Genomic DNA, 17,974 nt, shown 5'->3' on the forward strand with positions numbered 1-17,974 from the left:
TGAAAGCTCTGGCGATGAGGCATTCTGCCAAACGACTTTGGCAGTCTGCGTGGGGAACCACATGACGGGATCCACCTCTCCTTTTCCCGAAGGGTCTCGAGGATACTACATGCTGACCACTGCCTGACGGCCTTGTGGTCAAAGGTGTTTCCTTTCAAAAATTTCTCCACAAAGGACAGGTGGTACGGAACGGTCCAACTACTCGGAGCGTTCCGCAGCAACGAGGCCAGGCCCATCCTTCGCAACACCGGGGACAGGTAGAACCTCAGTAAGTGGTGACACTTGGTGTTTGCGTACTGAGGATCTACGCACAGCTTGATGCAGCCGCACACAAAGGTAGCTGTCAGGGCGAGGGTGGCGTTCGGTACGCCCTTTCCCCCATTTCCCAGGTCTTTGTACATGGTGTCCCTGCGGACCCAGTCCATCCTTGACCCCCAAATGAAGTGGAAGATGGCCCGTGTGACCGCAGCGGCGCAGGTCCAGGGAATAGGCCAGGCCTGCGCCACATACAACAGTACCGAAAGCCCCACGCACCTGACAACCAGGCTCTTACCCGCAATGGAGAGTGACCGGAGCGTCCACCTGCCCAGCTTCTGCTTCAATTTGGTGATACGCTCCTCCCAAGTTTTAGTGCACGCCTCAGCTCCACCAAACCAAACACCCAGCACCTTCAGGTAGTCTGTCCTGACGGTGAAGGGGATGAAGGAGCGGTCGTCGCAGTTCCCGAAGAACATGACCTCGCTCTTACCCCTATTGACTTTGGCACCCGAGGCCAGTTCAAACTGGCCACAGATGTCCAATAGTCTACTCACCGACCGACGATCGGTGCAGAAGACGGCGACATTGTCCATGTACTGGGAGTCTTGACCTGAAGGCCTCCGCTGCCTGGGATAGTCACGCCCTTCAGGCTCACGTCCTTCCTGATGGATGCGGCAAAGGGCTCCACACAGCACACGAACAAGGCAGGAGAGAGCGGGCAGCCCTGCCTGACTCCAGATCTGACAGGAAAACTGTCCGATTCCCACCCGTTGATCGAGACTGCGCTAACGATGTTGGCGTAGAGCAGCCGGATCCAATTGCGGATGCCCTCCCCGAACCCCAATTTGGAGAGGACGTCCCTCATGTAAGCACGAGAGACCCTGTCGAAGGCCTTCTCCTGGTCCAGACTGACGATGCAGGTGTCCACCCGCCTGTGCAGAGTGTAGGTGATCATATCCCTGAGGAGCGCGAGGCTCTCAGTGATCTTCCTGCCCGGCACAGCACAGGTTTGGTCAGGGTGAATCACCGACTCCTGAACAGACCTGACCCAGTTGGCTATGACCTTGGCCAGGATTTTGTTATCCACGTTCAATAGTGAAATGGGACGCCAATTCTTAATTTCTTCCCTCTCCCCCTTCCTCTTGTAAATGAGGGTGATGATTCCCTTCCTCATGGACTTGCACATTTCCCCTGCCCGAAGCGCACTATCGTACACCTCCAGCAGGTCCTGGCCGACCAGGTCCCAGAGCGGAATACAGCTCGACCGGTAAGCCGTCACTCCCGGGAGTCCTATTCCTCTCCAAGGACTTGAGGGCTCTGGTCAGCTCGTCCAGGGATATCGGCCGGTCCAGCCACTCCCTCGTGCCGTCGTCTAAGACCTCCCTGATAGACGACAGGAACAACTCGGAGGCCGTGCTGTCCATGGGCTTCGTGTCGTACAGTCCGGCACAGAAGGATCTGCTGATCCTCAAAATGTCGGGCCGAGACGACGTCACCGAGCCGTCATCCTCCTTCAGCCGGCCAAGCACAGAGCTCTCTTTGTGCACCTTCTGAAAGAAGAAACGCGAGCACGTCTCGGCCTGCTCCACGGAGCGGATCCTGGACCGGAAGATTATCCTGGAGGCCTCCGCGGCGAAGAGCGAGGCTTGCTGGCCCCTCACCTCGCGGAGGTCCTCTGTGACATCGACCCCCATCGACTGCAGAAGGAGCAGGTTCTGCACCCTTTTCTGGAGTCGCAACAGCTTTCCCCACCTCTCTCTCGCCTTCCGAACACCCTTGAGGACAAAGAACCTCATGATGTTCTCCTTCACCGTCTCCCACCAGTCGCCCGGAGACTCAAAGAGGGGTTTCACGGTTCTCCAACCGGCGTACTCCCGCTTAAGCTCCTTGACGCTCTCTGGGGTCAACAGAGTCGTGTTGAGCTTCCATGTCCCCTTCCGGCCGGCTGATCGTCCTGTAAGTGACAGTCGGTCAGCAGGAGGCAGTGGTCAGAGAAGAACACCGGCTCGATGCCGGTGGACCTGACCAAGAACGCCCGTGACACAAACAGGAAGTCTATCCTTGAGCGAATAGACCCGTCTGGTCGCGACCAGGTGTACCTCCGCTGCGCTCCGTCTGCAGGGGTGCTGAAGACATCGAGCAGCTTGGCGTCCTTCACTGTGCCCATCAGGAATCTGGACGTGATGTCCAGTTGACCCCCCCCACCTGCTGTCCCCACGCCGGATCTTCCATCTGCATCGATGATGCAGTTGAAGTCTCCGCCTAGGATGACCGGCCTGGACGTAGCCAGCAGGGGTGGAAGCCGCTGCAGGACGGCCAACCGCTCACTCCGTACCGCTGGGGCGTACACGTTGATCAGTCTCAGGGGAGCGTTCCTGTAGGTGACGTCAGCCACTAGGAGGCGCCCCCCCCACCACCTCCTGAACTTGAGCGATGGTGAAGTCGCACCTCCGCAGCAGAATAGCCAGGCCCGAGGAGCGACAGTCGTTACCCCCTGACCAGATCGAAGGCCCACAAGTCCAGGCGCCAGACCATTTCCCGTACCTGCCGAGGTGCGGTATCCCGCACTCCTGTAGAAACAGGAGGTCCGCCTTGTTGGTGGTCAGGTAGGATAACGTAGATACACATCTTGTGGTGGACCTGACACTGCGCACAGTAATGCTCGCAACCCGTACCCTCATTGTGGACAGTGACCGGAGTACCCTCCCCAAGTCCAAGGTCCGGCCCCTCCATCTGTCCCTTCATGTCCATTGCCCGGGCCAACTGCTGGACGCTCTCCGGGCTCAGGAAACCGTCCGTGCTGCCTTCCGGGTGGCATCCCCCGTCAGGGGTGCGGAGGCAGGAGGGTCCGGCTCCGGGTCAGGCTGGGGACGCGCTGTTTCCTCCTTCCCGCCTGGAAGTTCCGGGGGGCCCTCCAGAGCCCCAGCGGCACATGACTGGGTGTCGGAGGGAGCCGCAGGACGCCTCCCGTCACCTGGAAGCGGGGTGCTGCTTTCCTTCTCCCTCGAGATCTTTAACTTCTGCGTCGGGTGAGCCCTCTCCGAATCCCCCTCGTCAGAGGAGCTCTTATAGCCCCCCTGTAGCTGCCTGTTCCCGCCTGATGGTTGCAGTTCCTGGGCCCGTCGACGCACCTTCCTCCTCGCTTTCCGGACCGTCGTCCACTCCCCTGGGTCGCCTGTCACCGCCTCCATCGACTCCAGGTTGTCGGGGGGGATCGGGGCCTGCAGGGGTGCTTTGCTGGCCTCGGGCCCATCCTGCGGGGCTGGGCCCTCCTGCACGGCCTGGCCCTCCTGCACATTAGTGGGGTCCTTGCTGGGCTCTGGTGCCTTCCTCTCCTCCGGGGGGGCTGGCCCCGCATTGCCCCTGCTGGCGACCTGGGCGTAGGTGGTCCCCCGCCGTGGGCATGCCCTACAGAGGTGGCCCGCTTCCCCGCAAAGGTTGCAGCTTTTCTCTTGTGAGCAATCCTTTGCAAGTTGTCCCTCCTCCCTGCAGTTCCTGCAGATGGTGGCTTTGCAGTCGGCCGCCACGTGACCTGACTTACCACAGGCATGGCAGACTTTAGGTTGCCCTGCATAGGTCAGGTAGCCCTTGCTCCCGCCGATCGTGAAGCTGGACGGTGGGTGTACGACATTCCCGTCCGCGCCCATCCTCAGCGTCACCTTGACCTGCCTCTTACTCGTCCAGATGCCAAAGGGGTCCATGATGTAAGTTAGGTCCCCTTCCACCTTCACGTACCTTCCGAGGAAGGTCAGGACATCAACTGCTGGCACATGCGGGTTGTACATATGTGCAGTCACCATACAGCTCCTCTGCGCTGGCATCGCAAACAGCGGGACAGCGGTCAATACAGAGAGGGGGCCCTCCCCTCCTTTCTCCTTGAAACCCTCCAGGAAGCGTTCGCAAAGCTTGGCACTCCTGAAGGTCACATCGTAAAAACCTCCTCTGGGGAAATCCTGCAGGCAATAAATGTCTGCAGCAGCGAACCCGCAACAGTCCAACCGTACCCTCTTCACGAAGAAGGTGCGGTCCACAGGCGAACCTTCATCCACCTTCTTTACGGAAACACGGATGGTGTTCCGGACCCCCTGACCTGGGGCACGAGCACTTGCCACAGCCATCGTTGCAGGTTGGCTGCTCCCCTGAACCAGCGTTAGGCCGAAGCCAGCATTAAGATCCACTGGTTGCAAGGGTGCACAGCCAACCCAACGTCTTCCTTTCACCTCCAAGACAGCGCTCTCCTCCTCTCGGTCCACAAGAGAGTGGGTTTTTATTTTGTTCCGGATGTAAGCTGGTTTACTGAGCTTGAAGGTTTGTTCCCAGACGTTTCGTCACCATTCTAGGTAACATCAACAGTGAGCCTCCGGTGAAGTGCTGGTGTTACGTCCCGCTTTCTATTTATCTGTTTAGGTTTCCTTGTGTTGGTGATGTCATTTCTTGCATTGGTGATGTCAGGAAATGTAAATGACATCACCAACACAGGAAATGACATCACCAACACAAGGAAACCTAAACAGATAAATCGAAAGCGGGACTTAACACCAGCACTTCACCGGAGGCTCACTGATGATGTTACCTAGAATGGTGATGAAACGTCTGAAAACTAACCTTCCAGCTCAGTGAGCAAACTCACATCCAGATCTTTGTAAATCTTTTCTGAATCGTTTCAAGTTTCACAATGCATTTCCTGTAGCAGCTAGACCAGAATTGAACACAGTATTGCAAAAGTGGCATAATCAATGTCCCAAACAGCCACAACATGACCTTCTGACTCCTATAGTCAATGCACTGACCGCTGAAGACTTGCATACCAAAGTCTTCTGCACTATCCCAACTACCTGCGCCTTCACTTTCAAGGAACTGTGAACCTGCACCCCAGGGTCTCTTTGTTCACCAACACTCTTCAGGACCTTACCATTAAGTGTATAAGCCCTGCCCTGATTTGCCTTTCCAAAATGCAGCACCTCACATTTAATTAAGATAAACTCCATCTGCTACTCCTCGACCCATTTGCCCATCTGATCGCGATCCTGATATGCTCTGAGGTAACATTCTTGACTGTCCTCCAACACCTTGAATTTTTGTATCATGTGCAAACTTACTAACTGTACCTCCTATGTTCACATCCATATCATTTATATAAATGATGAAAAGAATGCTGCCTCTTGTGCTCTGAGACATCTACCCCCTGGAATCTTTGTAATGATTTGCTGATTTTTTTGTTTACTATTGTTTGCAAAAGTAATGTACATAAAAAGAGAGCACTATTTAATACTGTGGACAACGATTTTTTTGAAAATACAAAAAAAACACTATGAGAGTTACAGTGCACATTTAAAAGCTGGTGGTTGTATAAACTCAAGAAGTGACACTGAGTTCATGGTGAGGCTGGCTTCCATTATTCACTAACAATGCACGCTTTGTGTTTTGTCTTGCTTTCCAACAGTTGGCATGCTTGGAAATAATAAAACAAAATTATGATGAGAAAACAGTGGAGACTTTTCCAAATTTGTCTCCGGATGGACTGCAATACTTGGACCCAGCAACTGAAAATTTGGACAGATTGAAGAGCATGTCTCTAAGAGAACCTGTCTGATTTGCCTCCATTACTGGAAATTGGAAAATATTTGCAGGAATCTTTATAGATGTACGCTCTGACCCAAATGATTTGCAGATATTCACTGCAGTTATGAAAAATAATATTTCTCGGCCCAGACCCACTAAATGTCCCCTTGTCTGGTACCTTTTGTTATAAGCTGGGTTGTTTTCAGTAGGCTGTGGTTCTGATAGTCTATTTTATGAAGTTAATAAATGACAGTCCTTCCTGCAGTAATGTGGAGAGCTTTCTACTTTCTGCACAGCTGTGTTTCTTGGTCTTTGATTGGATCCACTTTCTTGCCCAAACAATAACAAAGACATCATTGATTTCACTCAGAAAAACAGTCAACCATTTCCTTCGAGTTACTGCACACCTGCACAAAACGTCAGTGGGAATTAGCTCAAAAAAGCTACATGCAAAGATAGTTTATCAAAATGGTTCAGTGTTTTGTTCAAAAAATCAACATTAAAGTTTAGATGAGCCTTTTGTATGTGTGTGTGTGAGTGTGTGTGTGTGTGTGTGTGTGTGTGTGTGTCTGTGTGTGGGATTGTGTCTGTGTGTGTGTGTGTGTGTGTGTGTGTGTGTGTGTGTGTGTGTGTGTGCTTGCAGAAAAGTAACTGGTTGCCTATAGTAAAATACTTAAATTTCCCATAATCTTAAATGTATATCTTAAGGGCAAAAAATAATTGAAAGTCAATTGCACTTCACAGATATATGAAAGATTTCTGGTATTACAAACATAACTTTCCAATAATTTTAATTAAGCAATATAAATGGCGCAGTCAAGTGAAAATTGCTCTTGAAAAATTTGATCAAATTCAGTTGAGGCAAAAAAGGTTGCAGTCTCGTGGAGCTCGTGGAGTCTGTAATAAACAGAGAAGAGTGAAAAGAGCAATAAACACTTTGCAAAAATCTAAACAAGAGAACTATCTCCAATTTAAGTTCAACTCTATTCATAACTCATAATCCTTTCTTTACGCTTGCGCTGCTGTGTCCACTCCAGATGCTATTGTGTTTTGGAGAATCCAGCAGGTTACATTTCACATTTTACAACCAAGGTTTTGAGCATCATAGTTCAAACTTTTCTACAATAACTGACATCAATGTGGCCTGTCAACAAAATAGAGATAATTTTCCAGGAATTTTGGATTTTATACACAATAGAACATAGAAAATAGAACAGTACAGCACAGAACAGGCCCTTCAGCCCACGATGTTGTGCCGACCATTGATCCTCATGTATGCACCCTCAAATTTCTGTGACCATATGCATGTCCAGCAGTCTCTTAAATGTCCCCAATGACCTTGCTTCCACAACTGCTGCTGGCAACGCATTCCATGCTCTCACAACTCTGTGTAAAGAACCCGCCTCTGACATCCCCTCTATACTTTCCTCCAACCAGCTTAAAACTATGACCCCTCGTGTTAGCCATTTCTGCCCTGGGAAATAGTCTCTGGCTATCAACTCTATCTATGCCTCTCGTTGTCTTGTATACCTCAGTTAGGTCCCCTCCCCTCCTCCTTTTCTCCAACGAAAAAAGTCCAAGCTCAGTCAACCTCTCTTCATAAGATTGGCCCTCCAGTCCAGGCAGCATCCTGGTAAACCTCCTCTGAACCCTCTCCAAAGCATCCACATCTTTCCTATAATGGGGCGACCAGAAGTGGACGCAGTATTCCAAGTGCGGTCTAACCAAAGTTTTATAGAGCTGCAACAAGATCTCACGACTCTTAAACTCAATTCCCCTGTTAATGAAAGCCAAAACACCATATGATTTCTTATCAACCCTGTCCACTTGGGTGGTCATTTTAAGGGATCTATGTATCTGCACACCAAGATCCCTCTGTTCCTCCACACTGCCGAGAGTCCTATCTTAATCCTGTACTCAGCTTTCAAATTCGACCTTCCAAAATGCATCACCTCGCATTTATCCAGGTTGAACTCCATCTGCCACCTCTCAGCCCATCTCTGCATCCTGTCAATGTCCCGCTGCAGCCTACAACAGCCCTCTATATTGTCAACGACACCTCCAACCTTAGTGTCATCTGCAAACTTGCTGACCCATCCTTCAATCCCCTCATCCAAGTCATTAATAAAAATTACAAACAGTAGAAGCCCAAGGACAGAGCCCTGTGGAACACCACTCACCACTGACTTCCAGGCAGAATATTTTCCTTCTAGTACCACTCGCTGTCTTCTGTTGGCCAGACAATTCTGTATCCATACAGCTAAGTTCCCCTGTATCCCATTCCTCCTGACCTTCTGAATGAGCCTACCATGGGGAACCTTATCAAATGCCTTGCTGAAGTCCATATACACCACATCCACAGCTCGACCCTCATCAACTTTTCTAGTCACATCCTCAAAGAACTCGATAAGGTTTGTGAGGCATGACCTACCCCTCACAAAGCCGTGTTGACTGCATTTAATCAAGCCATGCTCTTCCAGATGGTCATAAATCCTATCCCTCAGAATCCTTTCTAACACCTTGCAGACGACAGACGTGAGACTTACTGGTCTGTAATTGCCGGGGATTTCCCTATTTCCTTTCTTGAAGAGAGGAATTACATTTGCCTCTCTCCAGTCCTCAGGTACGACTGGAGTGGAGAGCAAGGATGCAAAGATCTTCGCAAGTGGCGAAGCAATTGCATTTCTCGCTTCCCAAAGCAGCCGAGGACAAATCTGGTCCGAGCCTGGCGACTTGTCAATCTTAATGTTTGACAAAATTTTCAGCACATCAGCTTCCTCTATCTTAATCCATTCCAGCATGCACACCTGCTCTTCAAAGGTTTTATTCACTACAAAGTTCGTTTCTTTCGTAAAGACAGAAGCAAAAAACTCATTTCGGGCTTCCCCTACCTCCTTAGACTCCACACACAAGCTCCCTATGCTATCCCTGATCAGCCCTACTCTTTCTTTGACCATTCTCTTATTCCTCACTTAAGTGTAAAATGCCTTTGTGTTCTCCCTAATCCGTTCTGCCAAGCCTTTCTCGTGCCCCCTCCTGGCTCTCCTCAGACCATTTTTGAGCTCTTTCCTCGTCTGCCTGTAATTCTCTAGAGCTGAGCTTGACCCTAGCTTCCTCCACCTTATGTAAGCTACCTAGGTATTTATTGATTTGTTTAGAAACTAACACCAGGTGTGAACAGGTAGATAGCATTTGAAGAAGGAATTACAAGGTGGATCAAATTCAGGAAGAAAGTGCTAAAGTTTCAGTCAGCGTTACTGTGTATGTACATGAATGTGCATTTTGATAAATCAGACTAGTGAGTTACAGGTGGAAATAGAATTGCAGAGAACTTGGGCAAAGACGGGCACGACTGGGTGATGGACCAAGCTGTCCCTGAGTGAACACATTTCCAAGTGTTTGCAGCTTGAACAACTTTGGAGCCAAGTTGAGGAGCCTGAGTTCAAGCTGGAGTGATTCTGCTACATCAGTGAGGGGTGAAAAAAGTTACCTAGATATTTGGCTGCAGGAGATCATCACTAAGGTCAATGAGTTTGGATTGGGTTTGTGATCAGGGGCTGGTGTGTGTGACTGTTGATGAAGCAGACACAGGGACCCAAGGGGTAGCTTTTGATGAGCTACAGTCCCTGCATTTAGCCTACAGCTATAAGCTTCTTGCTGGATATGTGGACAAGAGTGGAGATTGCAAAAAAAGTAAAGCAAGTGATGAAGATGATAAGACTCGAGAGAGGCATATTGGAAAGGTTGAGAAAGAGTGCCAAAACTTTGAGGATGGAATATTACCTGCAAAATGTGAGGTTATGCATTTTGACAGGAAAATTAGAGGAGCTGAATATGATTAAGATTGAGAAAGACTACAGAAAGCTGCAAGGGGATTTTGGAATACTCGTGCATAGTCACAAAAAGCCTGCATGCTAGTTCACTGTGTAATTAGACTGGCAAATGGAATGTTGATACTGTTACAAAATACATAGTGAATAAAAATAAGGTAATTTTGCTAAAAGAATACAGGTCAGAGTGGGAACTGTTGCGAATGATTGCAAAATGTCCAAGACCATTCGCATCCCCATCGAAACTGAAGGAGCCCATGTCCAAATGAAGCAAGACCTGGATCACATCCAGGCTTGGGCTGACAAGTAATAAGTAAGGTTCAATCCAGATAAGTGCCAGGGAATGACAATCTCCAACAAGGAAGAATAAAACCTTCACCCCTTGATAATCAATGCTATCATCATCACTGAAACCCCCACTATCAGCATTCTGGGATTTACCATTCATCAGAGGTTGAACTGGAATAGTCATATTAGTATTACAACTACAAGACTGGCTGGGAATCTTGACTAACTCACTTCCGGGCTCCCCAATGCCTGTCAATCATCTGCAAGGAGTGTGATGGATTACTCACCACTTGCCTGGATGGGTGCAGCTCCAACAACACTCATGACACCATTCAGGGCAAAGCAGCCTGCTTGATTGGCACTGCATTCACTCCCTCTGCCTGCAACGCTCAGTAGCAGCAGTGTGTACCATCTGCAAGATGCACTGCAGAAATTCACCAAAGCTCCTAAGCCAGCACCTTCCAAACCCACGACCACTTCCATCTGGAAGGACAATGGCAGCTGTCAAACACCACCACCTGAAAGTTCCTCTCCAAGCCTCTCACCATCCTGACTTGGAAATATATCACCGTTCCTTCAGTCAAAATTATGGAACTCAGTCCCTATCAGCACTGTGGACTACAATGGTTCCAGAAAGCAGCTCACCACCACCTTCTCAAGGTCACGTCAAGATGGGGAAAAACTACAATTGAAGCTTACGTCCCATGAGTGAATAAGAAAAAGAAGAAGGCAAGGCTTTAGTCAGACCACAGCTGGAGTACTGTGAACAGTTATAGTCCCCTCGTCTCAGAAGAGATGTATTAGAGGCAATTCAGAGAAGGTACTCTAGGTTGATCCCAGGTATGGAGGGCTTGTCTCATGAGGAATGTTTTTGTAGTTTGGGCCTGTACTAATTGGAGTTTTTGGCCAATGCGAGGAGACCCAATTGAAACGTTAAAAGATTGACAGAGTGGATGCAGAGAGGTTGTTCCCACTATGGGGGAGTTTAGATTCAGCAAGCGTCATCTCAGAGTACTGAGTTGTCAATTTTAAATGCTGATGAGGAGGAATTTCTTCTCTCAGAGGGTAGAGAATCTGTGGAATCATTTCATACTAAGGGCTGTAGCAGTTGGGAAGTTAAGTATGTTCAAGGCTGAGATAGATTTTTAGTCAGTAAACGAATCAAGGATGATGAGATAATGAAAATGGAGTTGGGGATTATCAGATCAGATTTGATATAATTAATGGTGTAATAGACTTGATTGGCTGAAGGGTCTACTTCTGCTCCTACCTGTGCTTTTGATTGAAAGAGGGGTTTCTATAGGGGTCAATTGCGTAACCTATTTGACTAGAGATAGGGGTCACCAAATATTGAGAAAAAGTGCCAAACAACAAATTTGCAAAGAAATAACAGAAAATCTCAAATGATTGAACTGTTACAATGGGGAACTTTAATTAACTGGATAAAAACAGGTATAATAGCTGTGTAACGAGCAATGAGATAGTAGAGTTTCTATAGTGTGGCAAGAAACATTTTCTACAGCAGTATGTGTCCATTCCAACTGAAAAAGAGACATTGTTAGACATGCTTCTTATCAATGAGATGGGTCAAGATGATCAGAGGCCAATGGTGGAATTTTTGGTTTTCAGTGATCATTGTATGATAAACTATAGGACGACTATAGAGAAGGACAAACAAACATTCAGATTGAGAATAACCAGTGAACAATCCAATGTGACAGCACTGTGAATAGATCTGTGCTGAATAACTTGGAGTCAAATGTTGGCTGTAGATACAGGAGCTGAACAAGGAGCTACCTTCAAAGAAGAGGAATTTCACACGTAGTGAAGGTATATCCCCTCAAAAGGAAAGGTAGGGTAAACAAAGTAGAGCTCCTGAGAGACAAAAGAGATAGAAATTGAGATATAAAAGAAAAAGTGTGCCTTTTAGAGATGCCAGGTAGAAATTACACTGAGAACCTGGCCGAGGGTTCAGAGGGGAGGTGAAAAAGCCAATAAAAGTGGCAAAGACAGAGAATGAAAAGAGAGTGGCAGCTAAACACGAAAGGGAATCCCCAAGTTGTCTCTCCGGCTATGAACAGTACAAGGCTAGCATCTGAAAACAAAGCTTTTGCAGGATAATGTGAGGAAAGTGGGAGAACAACACTGAGTAATTTGCTGATTGGGAGAACTGATGAAAATAGCTGAATTGAATGGCTCCAGTGATTACCATTTTACTGTAAAGCAGAAAGTCAGGACTGTGCTTGAAAAACTTATGTATTCAGCATGTTTTTACAACATAACAACATGACTTCCTGTTTTTTTCAATGGCAGATTACCGAACTGGTCCTTGCTTCACCCAAGTGAATAATGAGATGTGCCAGGGTCAGATCAGTGGCATTGTTTGCACCAAAACACTTTGCTGTGCTACAGTTGGCCGAGCATGGGGCCATCCCTGTGAAATTTGCCCAGCTCAACCCCACCCCTGTCGTCGTGGTTTCATTCCAAATGTCCGCTCGGGTGCTTGCCAAGGTAATTTTTCCACAACAATTATCTATGAAATTATTTTCAGCATTTCAGTATCATTTGTTCATAGTTAAAAGATTAAAGCAGTGTATTTATGTTTATCCTGTTTATTGTAATGCAATGGATTCCCCTGGATAATTTTAGATTTTCATCCTTCTAGAATATCACCACTTAATACTTTTATAAATGACACATTTGTCTCCTTTATATCTCAGCATTTATGAATATGAGCATTGAACTGAATGTATTGAAATGCCACAGCATGGAATAAGTCTCATTACACATGATCAGAGAAGAAAACTTTGTTAGAAACACTCTGACAAAAAGTCATCAGCCAAAGCATTAACCTCTCTTTAATTCTTTTAAAGTTATTGATGAACTTACAAAGTATTTGCAGAAATTTCTATTCTCATCTATTGAAAGGCTGCTTTGTAATGTTAAGATTAGATTTGAAATTCATGAGAAACAAAAGATGCCTGAGAGCAGAGCCCTTGTACATGTCTCACCTGGGAATAAAGTCTATTACAGAAAAGAACACTCACACCATTACAAAGAAATTACAAATGTTCAGTTAGTTTGTATTCAATTAGTGGATAGGAATTATTTAATTCAAAATTAATTTTTGTCAAGAAGCAATAGCATTGTTTACTTCGTCCATAGTCTATTTGTTCCAGACATCAATCACAGCTAGCAACCTGTATCGGTAATCTGCTCTAGTAATTCTGCTCTAGTAATTCAGCTGTAATGGATCTCCCTCACAATGTCCTACCTCTGTAAGAAAAATAGCCTTCCTATTGGAAGCTTTCAGCATAGTACTTTCAGCAAACAGAAGGTGGAAATGTAGCGTTATATTCTGTTTCAGGGCATAGAACATTGTTAGAGCTGTGGCATTCAGCACCAATGTGCCATTCTTCAGAATTCCAGATTTAGGAATGTTAGTAATGATTAACTACAATACCTTTGTGACGAATGACCATAAAGAACTAAACCAGAATGCCAGCCCTAATATTGTTTGCTTTTGTCATTTTATCGTGCACTTTACGCTGTGGAACTTCACAAGGAGATGATTTTATAAATTGTTAGTGAGATGAGCACATAACTGTTTAGGCCAGCATTTGTTGCCTAATTGCTTTTGAGCACAATTCACAAATTCCTTCCTTTCATTAGCCTAGTCTCTAAATGGGGGAGACAATGGCCAACTGGTATTATCACGAGACTATTAGCTCATTTCCTGGCGTAGAGATAGTAGAACTGCAGATGCTGGAGAATCTGAGATAACAAGGTGTAGAGCTGGATGAGCACAGCAGGCCAAGCAGGAAGGCTAACATTTCGGGCCCAGACCCTTCTTCAGCAATGGGGGAGAGGGAGGGTGTTCTGAAATAAATAGGGAGCAAGGGAGAGGTGGATCAAAGATGGATGGAAGGAGAAGATAGGTGGTGAGGAGACAGACAGGTCAAAAAGGTGGGATGGAGCCAGTAAGGGTGAGTGTATGTGGAGAGGTTGGGAGGGGATAGGTCAGTCCAGTGAGGACAGACAGGTCAAGGGGGCGGGATGAGGTTAGTAGGTAGGAAATGGGGATGGGGCTTGAGGTGGGAGGAGGGGATAGGTGGGAGGGAGGACAGGTTAGGGAGGCAGGTATGAGTCGGGATGTGGTAGGGGAGGGGAGACTTTGAAGCTTGTGAAGTCCACATTGATACCATTAGGCTGCAGGGTTCCCAAGTGGAGGGTGGAATCGTTGTGGCACTGCAGGAGGCCCAGGATGGACGTGTCGTCTGAGGAATGGGAGGGGGAGGTGAAATGCACCTCCCAGTTGCAAATCATTTCAACTCCAACTTCTCATCTTTAAACCAAATAAAATCTGTCATTGCCCCTCCAGTTCATACAGCGTCATCCCCGATCAGTCCTGATACCTATCTGCTGTGCTTTCTCCTTCCCTTTATTCTTCAGTCCACTTTGAATACTTGAATATTTAGCCCCCAGCCTTCCCCAAGGTTATGCTGCATTTCTGCTGTCACCACTTTCCTACACAGCTAAGGCTCACTCACCTCATTCACCACACCGTCTTCATGTACCTGCATTGGAAAACTGTCTTTGTATTTCTTATAATCCTGCATAATCTGCTGCTGTCCGACAGTACTGTCTAGTATTCTCCCTCCTTCATGCACCTTCTTCTTTTCCATTTTCATACGCTTGTGCCTTTCCCCCTGATAAGTTACTTTAAATTCTTTACAGTTACTCTAGTGAGCCCCACAAGGGAACTAATTCTTGGTAAAATGTAACCCATCAATTTTTAATAGATGTCTCCTGATCCATAACTGGATTCAATGCCATAAAAATCAAAATCTTTCCTTCCTGCATGGTGTTTCAAGTCACAAATTGAACCTATATATCTTCCTATTTCAGCTATTACAATTACATAGAGCACTGGGTGCTATTCAGAGATTATAGCTCTTTAGGTTCTACTTATAAATCCCTCTCTAAATCTTGGAAACCTTACCTTATGACCACAGAACCTGGTCTATCCACATTATTTGTACCGATGTATATCACAAGGCCTAAAGTAAAAACCTTTTGCCTCTACACGGTCTATTCCCCGCCTATTTATGTACCTGTCAAGATAGTGCTTAAACTTTGCTATTGTATCTGCCTCCACCATCTTCTCTGGCAGCACATTCTGGGCACTTAGCACCCTCTGTGTAAAAATTTGCCTCTCACAGCCTCTTTAAACTTACCCGTTTTTAACCTGAAGCCTATGTGCCCTTGTAATTGACATTTCTAACCTGGGAAAAAGATTCCAACTACCCATTATATCTACGCCATTCATAATTTTGTAAACATTTATCAGGTCTCCCCTCATCCTCTGATGTTCAGGTGAAAACAAACCAAGTTTGTCCAATCTATCCTCATAGCTAATACCTTCCAAACCAGGCAACATTCTGGCAAACTTTCTTGATACCCTTTCTAAAGCCTCCACATTCTTTTGGTAGAGTGGTGACCCGAACTGTAAGGCTACAACATGCCTTTCAAATTTTTATACTTTTTTTCCCCCAAATGATGAAGGCAAACATGCCATATACCTCTTGACCACCCTGTGACTAGTGTTGTCATTTTCAGGAAACTGGGCCCAGATGCCTAGATCCCTCTGCATGTTAATGCATTAGGGTTCTGCCATTTACTATGCACTTGCCTCTTGCATTAGATCTTCACTCCTGCAACACAGATCACCAATCTGAAAAACACCCTTCCACTGCTACTCTCTGTTTTCCATGACTAAACCAATTCTGTATTCATTTACATCTCACTGTGAATCCCATGTGACTTCAACTTTTGTATCAGCCCGCCTTGAGGGACCTTGTTAAAGATCTTGCTTAAACTCATGTAAGCAACATCTACCACCCCACTCTCATCGATCATTTTTGTCACTTTCTCTAAAATCTCATTCAAGTTTGTTAGACACAACCTTCTCTGCACGAAGCCATGCTGTCTATCGCTAACAAATTCATATTTTTCTAAATATGGGTAAAGCCTTTACCTCAGAATATTCACCTACAATTTCCCTACCATTGATGTCAGGCTCACCGGCCTGTAATTTCCTGGATTATCCCTGTAGCCCTTCTTAAACTCCAGCCCTCTAGGGCCTTGTCCTTGACTAAAGAAGATACAAAGGTTTTATACAAGGCTCCAGCAATTTCCTAAACAAAAACAGCTGTTGCTGGAAAAGCTCAGCAGGTCCAGCAGCACCTGAGAAGGGAAATCAGATTTGATGTTTCGGGTCCAGTGACCCTTCCTCAGAAGACATATTCAGTCTGATTTCTCTCCACAGGTGCTGCCAGACCTGCTGACATTCCCAGCAACTTCTATTTTTGTTTTTGATTTTCAGCATCTGCAGTTTTTTTTTCGGTTTCTATCCAGCAATTTCTTCCTTTTCCTCCCTCAGTATTCTGGGATAGATCTCCTCAGGTCCTGGGGGCTTATCCACCTTAATGCTTTACATACACCCAACACCTATTTCATATCGACAAGCCATAGAATATCAACATACCCCTGTACACTGACCATCCATCATGTCCTTCTCCTTTGTGAATACGGATGCAAAGTATTTGTTAAGGACCTGTGGCTCCACACACAAATTTGCTTCTTTGACCTTGGGTGGACCTACCCTTTCCCTAGCTACTGTCTTGCTCCTTATACACTTATAAAAAGCCTTGGGATTTCCCTTAATCCTATTTGCCAAGGTTATTCATTCCCCCGCTTTAGCCTTTGTAACACCTTGTTTAAGTTCTTTCCTGCTCTCTTTACATTCCTCGAGGGGCTGTCTATGTCTTCAGTTTCCTAAATCCTATGACTCACAATTCTTACTTTTTATCTCTTGATTTTCACCTATTCTTGAGATATTTTTAGTTGTTTTTAAATGTGAACTTGGATGCAATTTTTAAATATCTTTTATGTGATATAAAGGTCATTGGCTAGGCCAGAATTTATTGTCCATTCCTAACTACCCAGAGGAAAGTTAAGAGTGATCTGCAGTCATGTGTAGGCTAGATCAGGTAAGGATGGCAGATCTCATTTCCTAAAGGATATTAGTGATCCAAATGAATTTTATAACAGTCAAAAGTGGGTATATGGTCACCATTAGAGTATTTTTTTTTCATTTTAGATTTTTACTGAATCTAAATTTCACTTCCTGCTGCGGTGGAATTAAAACTCATCCCGCCAGAACATTAGCTGAGGTCTTGGATTACTAGACCAGTCACATTACTACTATGACATGACTTCCCCAAATCACTTGTTAAAGGCCTCTAATATTTTCATATTTCCCATTATTCATTCCTCAGTTCCATCCTTTGAAGAATCAATGCTAACTTTAGCTATTCTATTTTCATTACTACACTTGAAGTTTTTAACCTTTTATTACCTCTTGCTTGCTTTTTCTTGTACTCCAATTTCTTATTTTAACTGGTTATCATTCACTGAGTTCTAAATCTTTCCAAATCAGCTTCTCAATCATTAATTTTTTATTGTATTGTGAACCTTTACTTTCAGTTTAACTTCCTTAATTAGACACAGAAGGTACATTCCTACCTTTGTAGAGATTTGTTAAATATCTTCTTAAATGTGGTCATTGCCTGTCAATCCTGTTCAATTTTAATCTATTATTCCTGTTCACTAACTTTCTCCTTATACTCAACTAATTGCCTTTATTTAGGCTTCAGGTACCAGTTAATGCTACAGGTTTAATTTTGCTTACTTATTCTTTAACATACTGATGTTCACGTAGCATTTTGGAGGCATTGTATTTTAGAAGATTGAAGAGAACAGCAAAGTTACTTCTACAAACCAGCGACACATTTTAATGCAACCAACATGTCAAAATGTTTCCAAAAATAAGGGTGAAGTTTTTTTTTCATTTGTGCTCATAAGCATTATACGTCAGAACAACTTAAATACCAAAGTGTCACACTTCGTTGCTAATCCAATGTAATTTCTTGAAAAAAGAACAGAATAGGCAGGGATTTCTTCCTGGATTCTTT

The 17,974-nt window shown here is 45.7% G+C and overlaps 1 protein-coding gene across 1 annotated transcript in view; it reads left to right on the forward strand.

Moving 5' to 3' along the window:
• Positions 1 to 17,974, forward strand: part of LOC125450677 (fibrillin-2) — a 343,642-nt gene that overhangs the window by 91,070 nt on the left and 234,598 nt on the right. The window contains exon 6 of the mRNA XM_059642692.1: positions 12,252 to 12,449. Coding sequence (XP_059498675.1) covers positions 12,252 to 12,449 — 198 coding nt within the window. The remainder of the gene's footprint in view (positions 1 to 12,251; positions 12,450 to 17,974) is intronic.

The sequence above is a fragment of the Stegostoma tigrinum genome, chromosome 3 (assembly GCF_030684315.1).
Source record: "Stegostoma tigrinum isolate sSteTig4 chromosome 3, sSteTig4.hap1, whole genome shotgun sequence".
In the NCBI taxonomy this organism is placed as follows: Eukaryota; Metazoa; Chordata; class Chondrichthyes; order Orectolobiformes; family Stegostomatidae; genus Stegostoma; species Stegostoma tigrinum.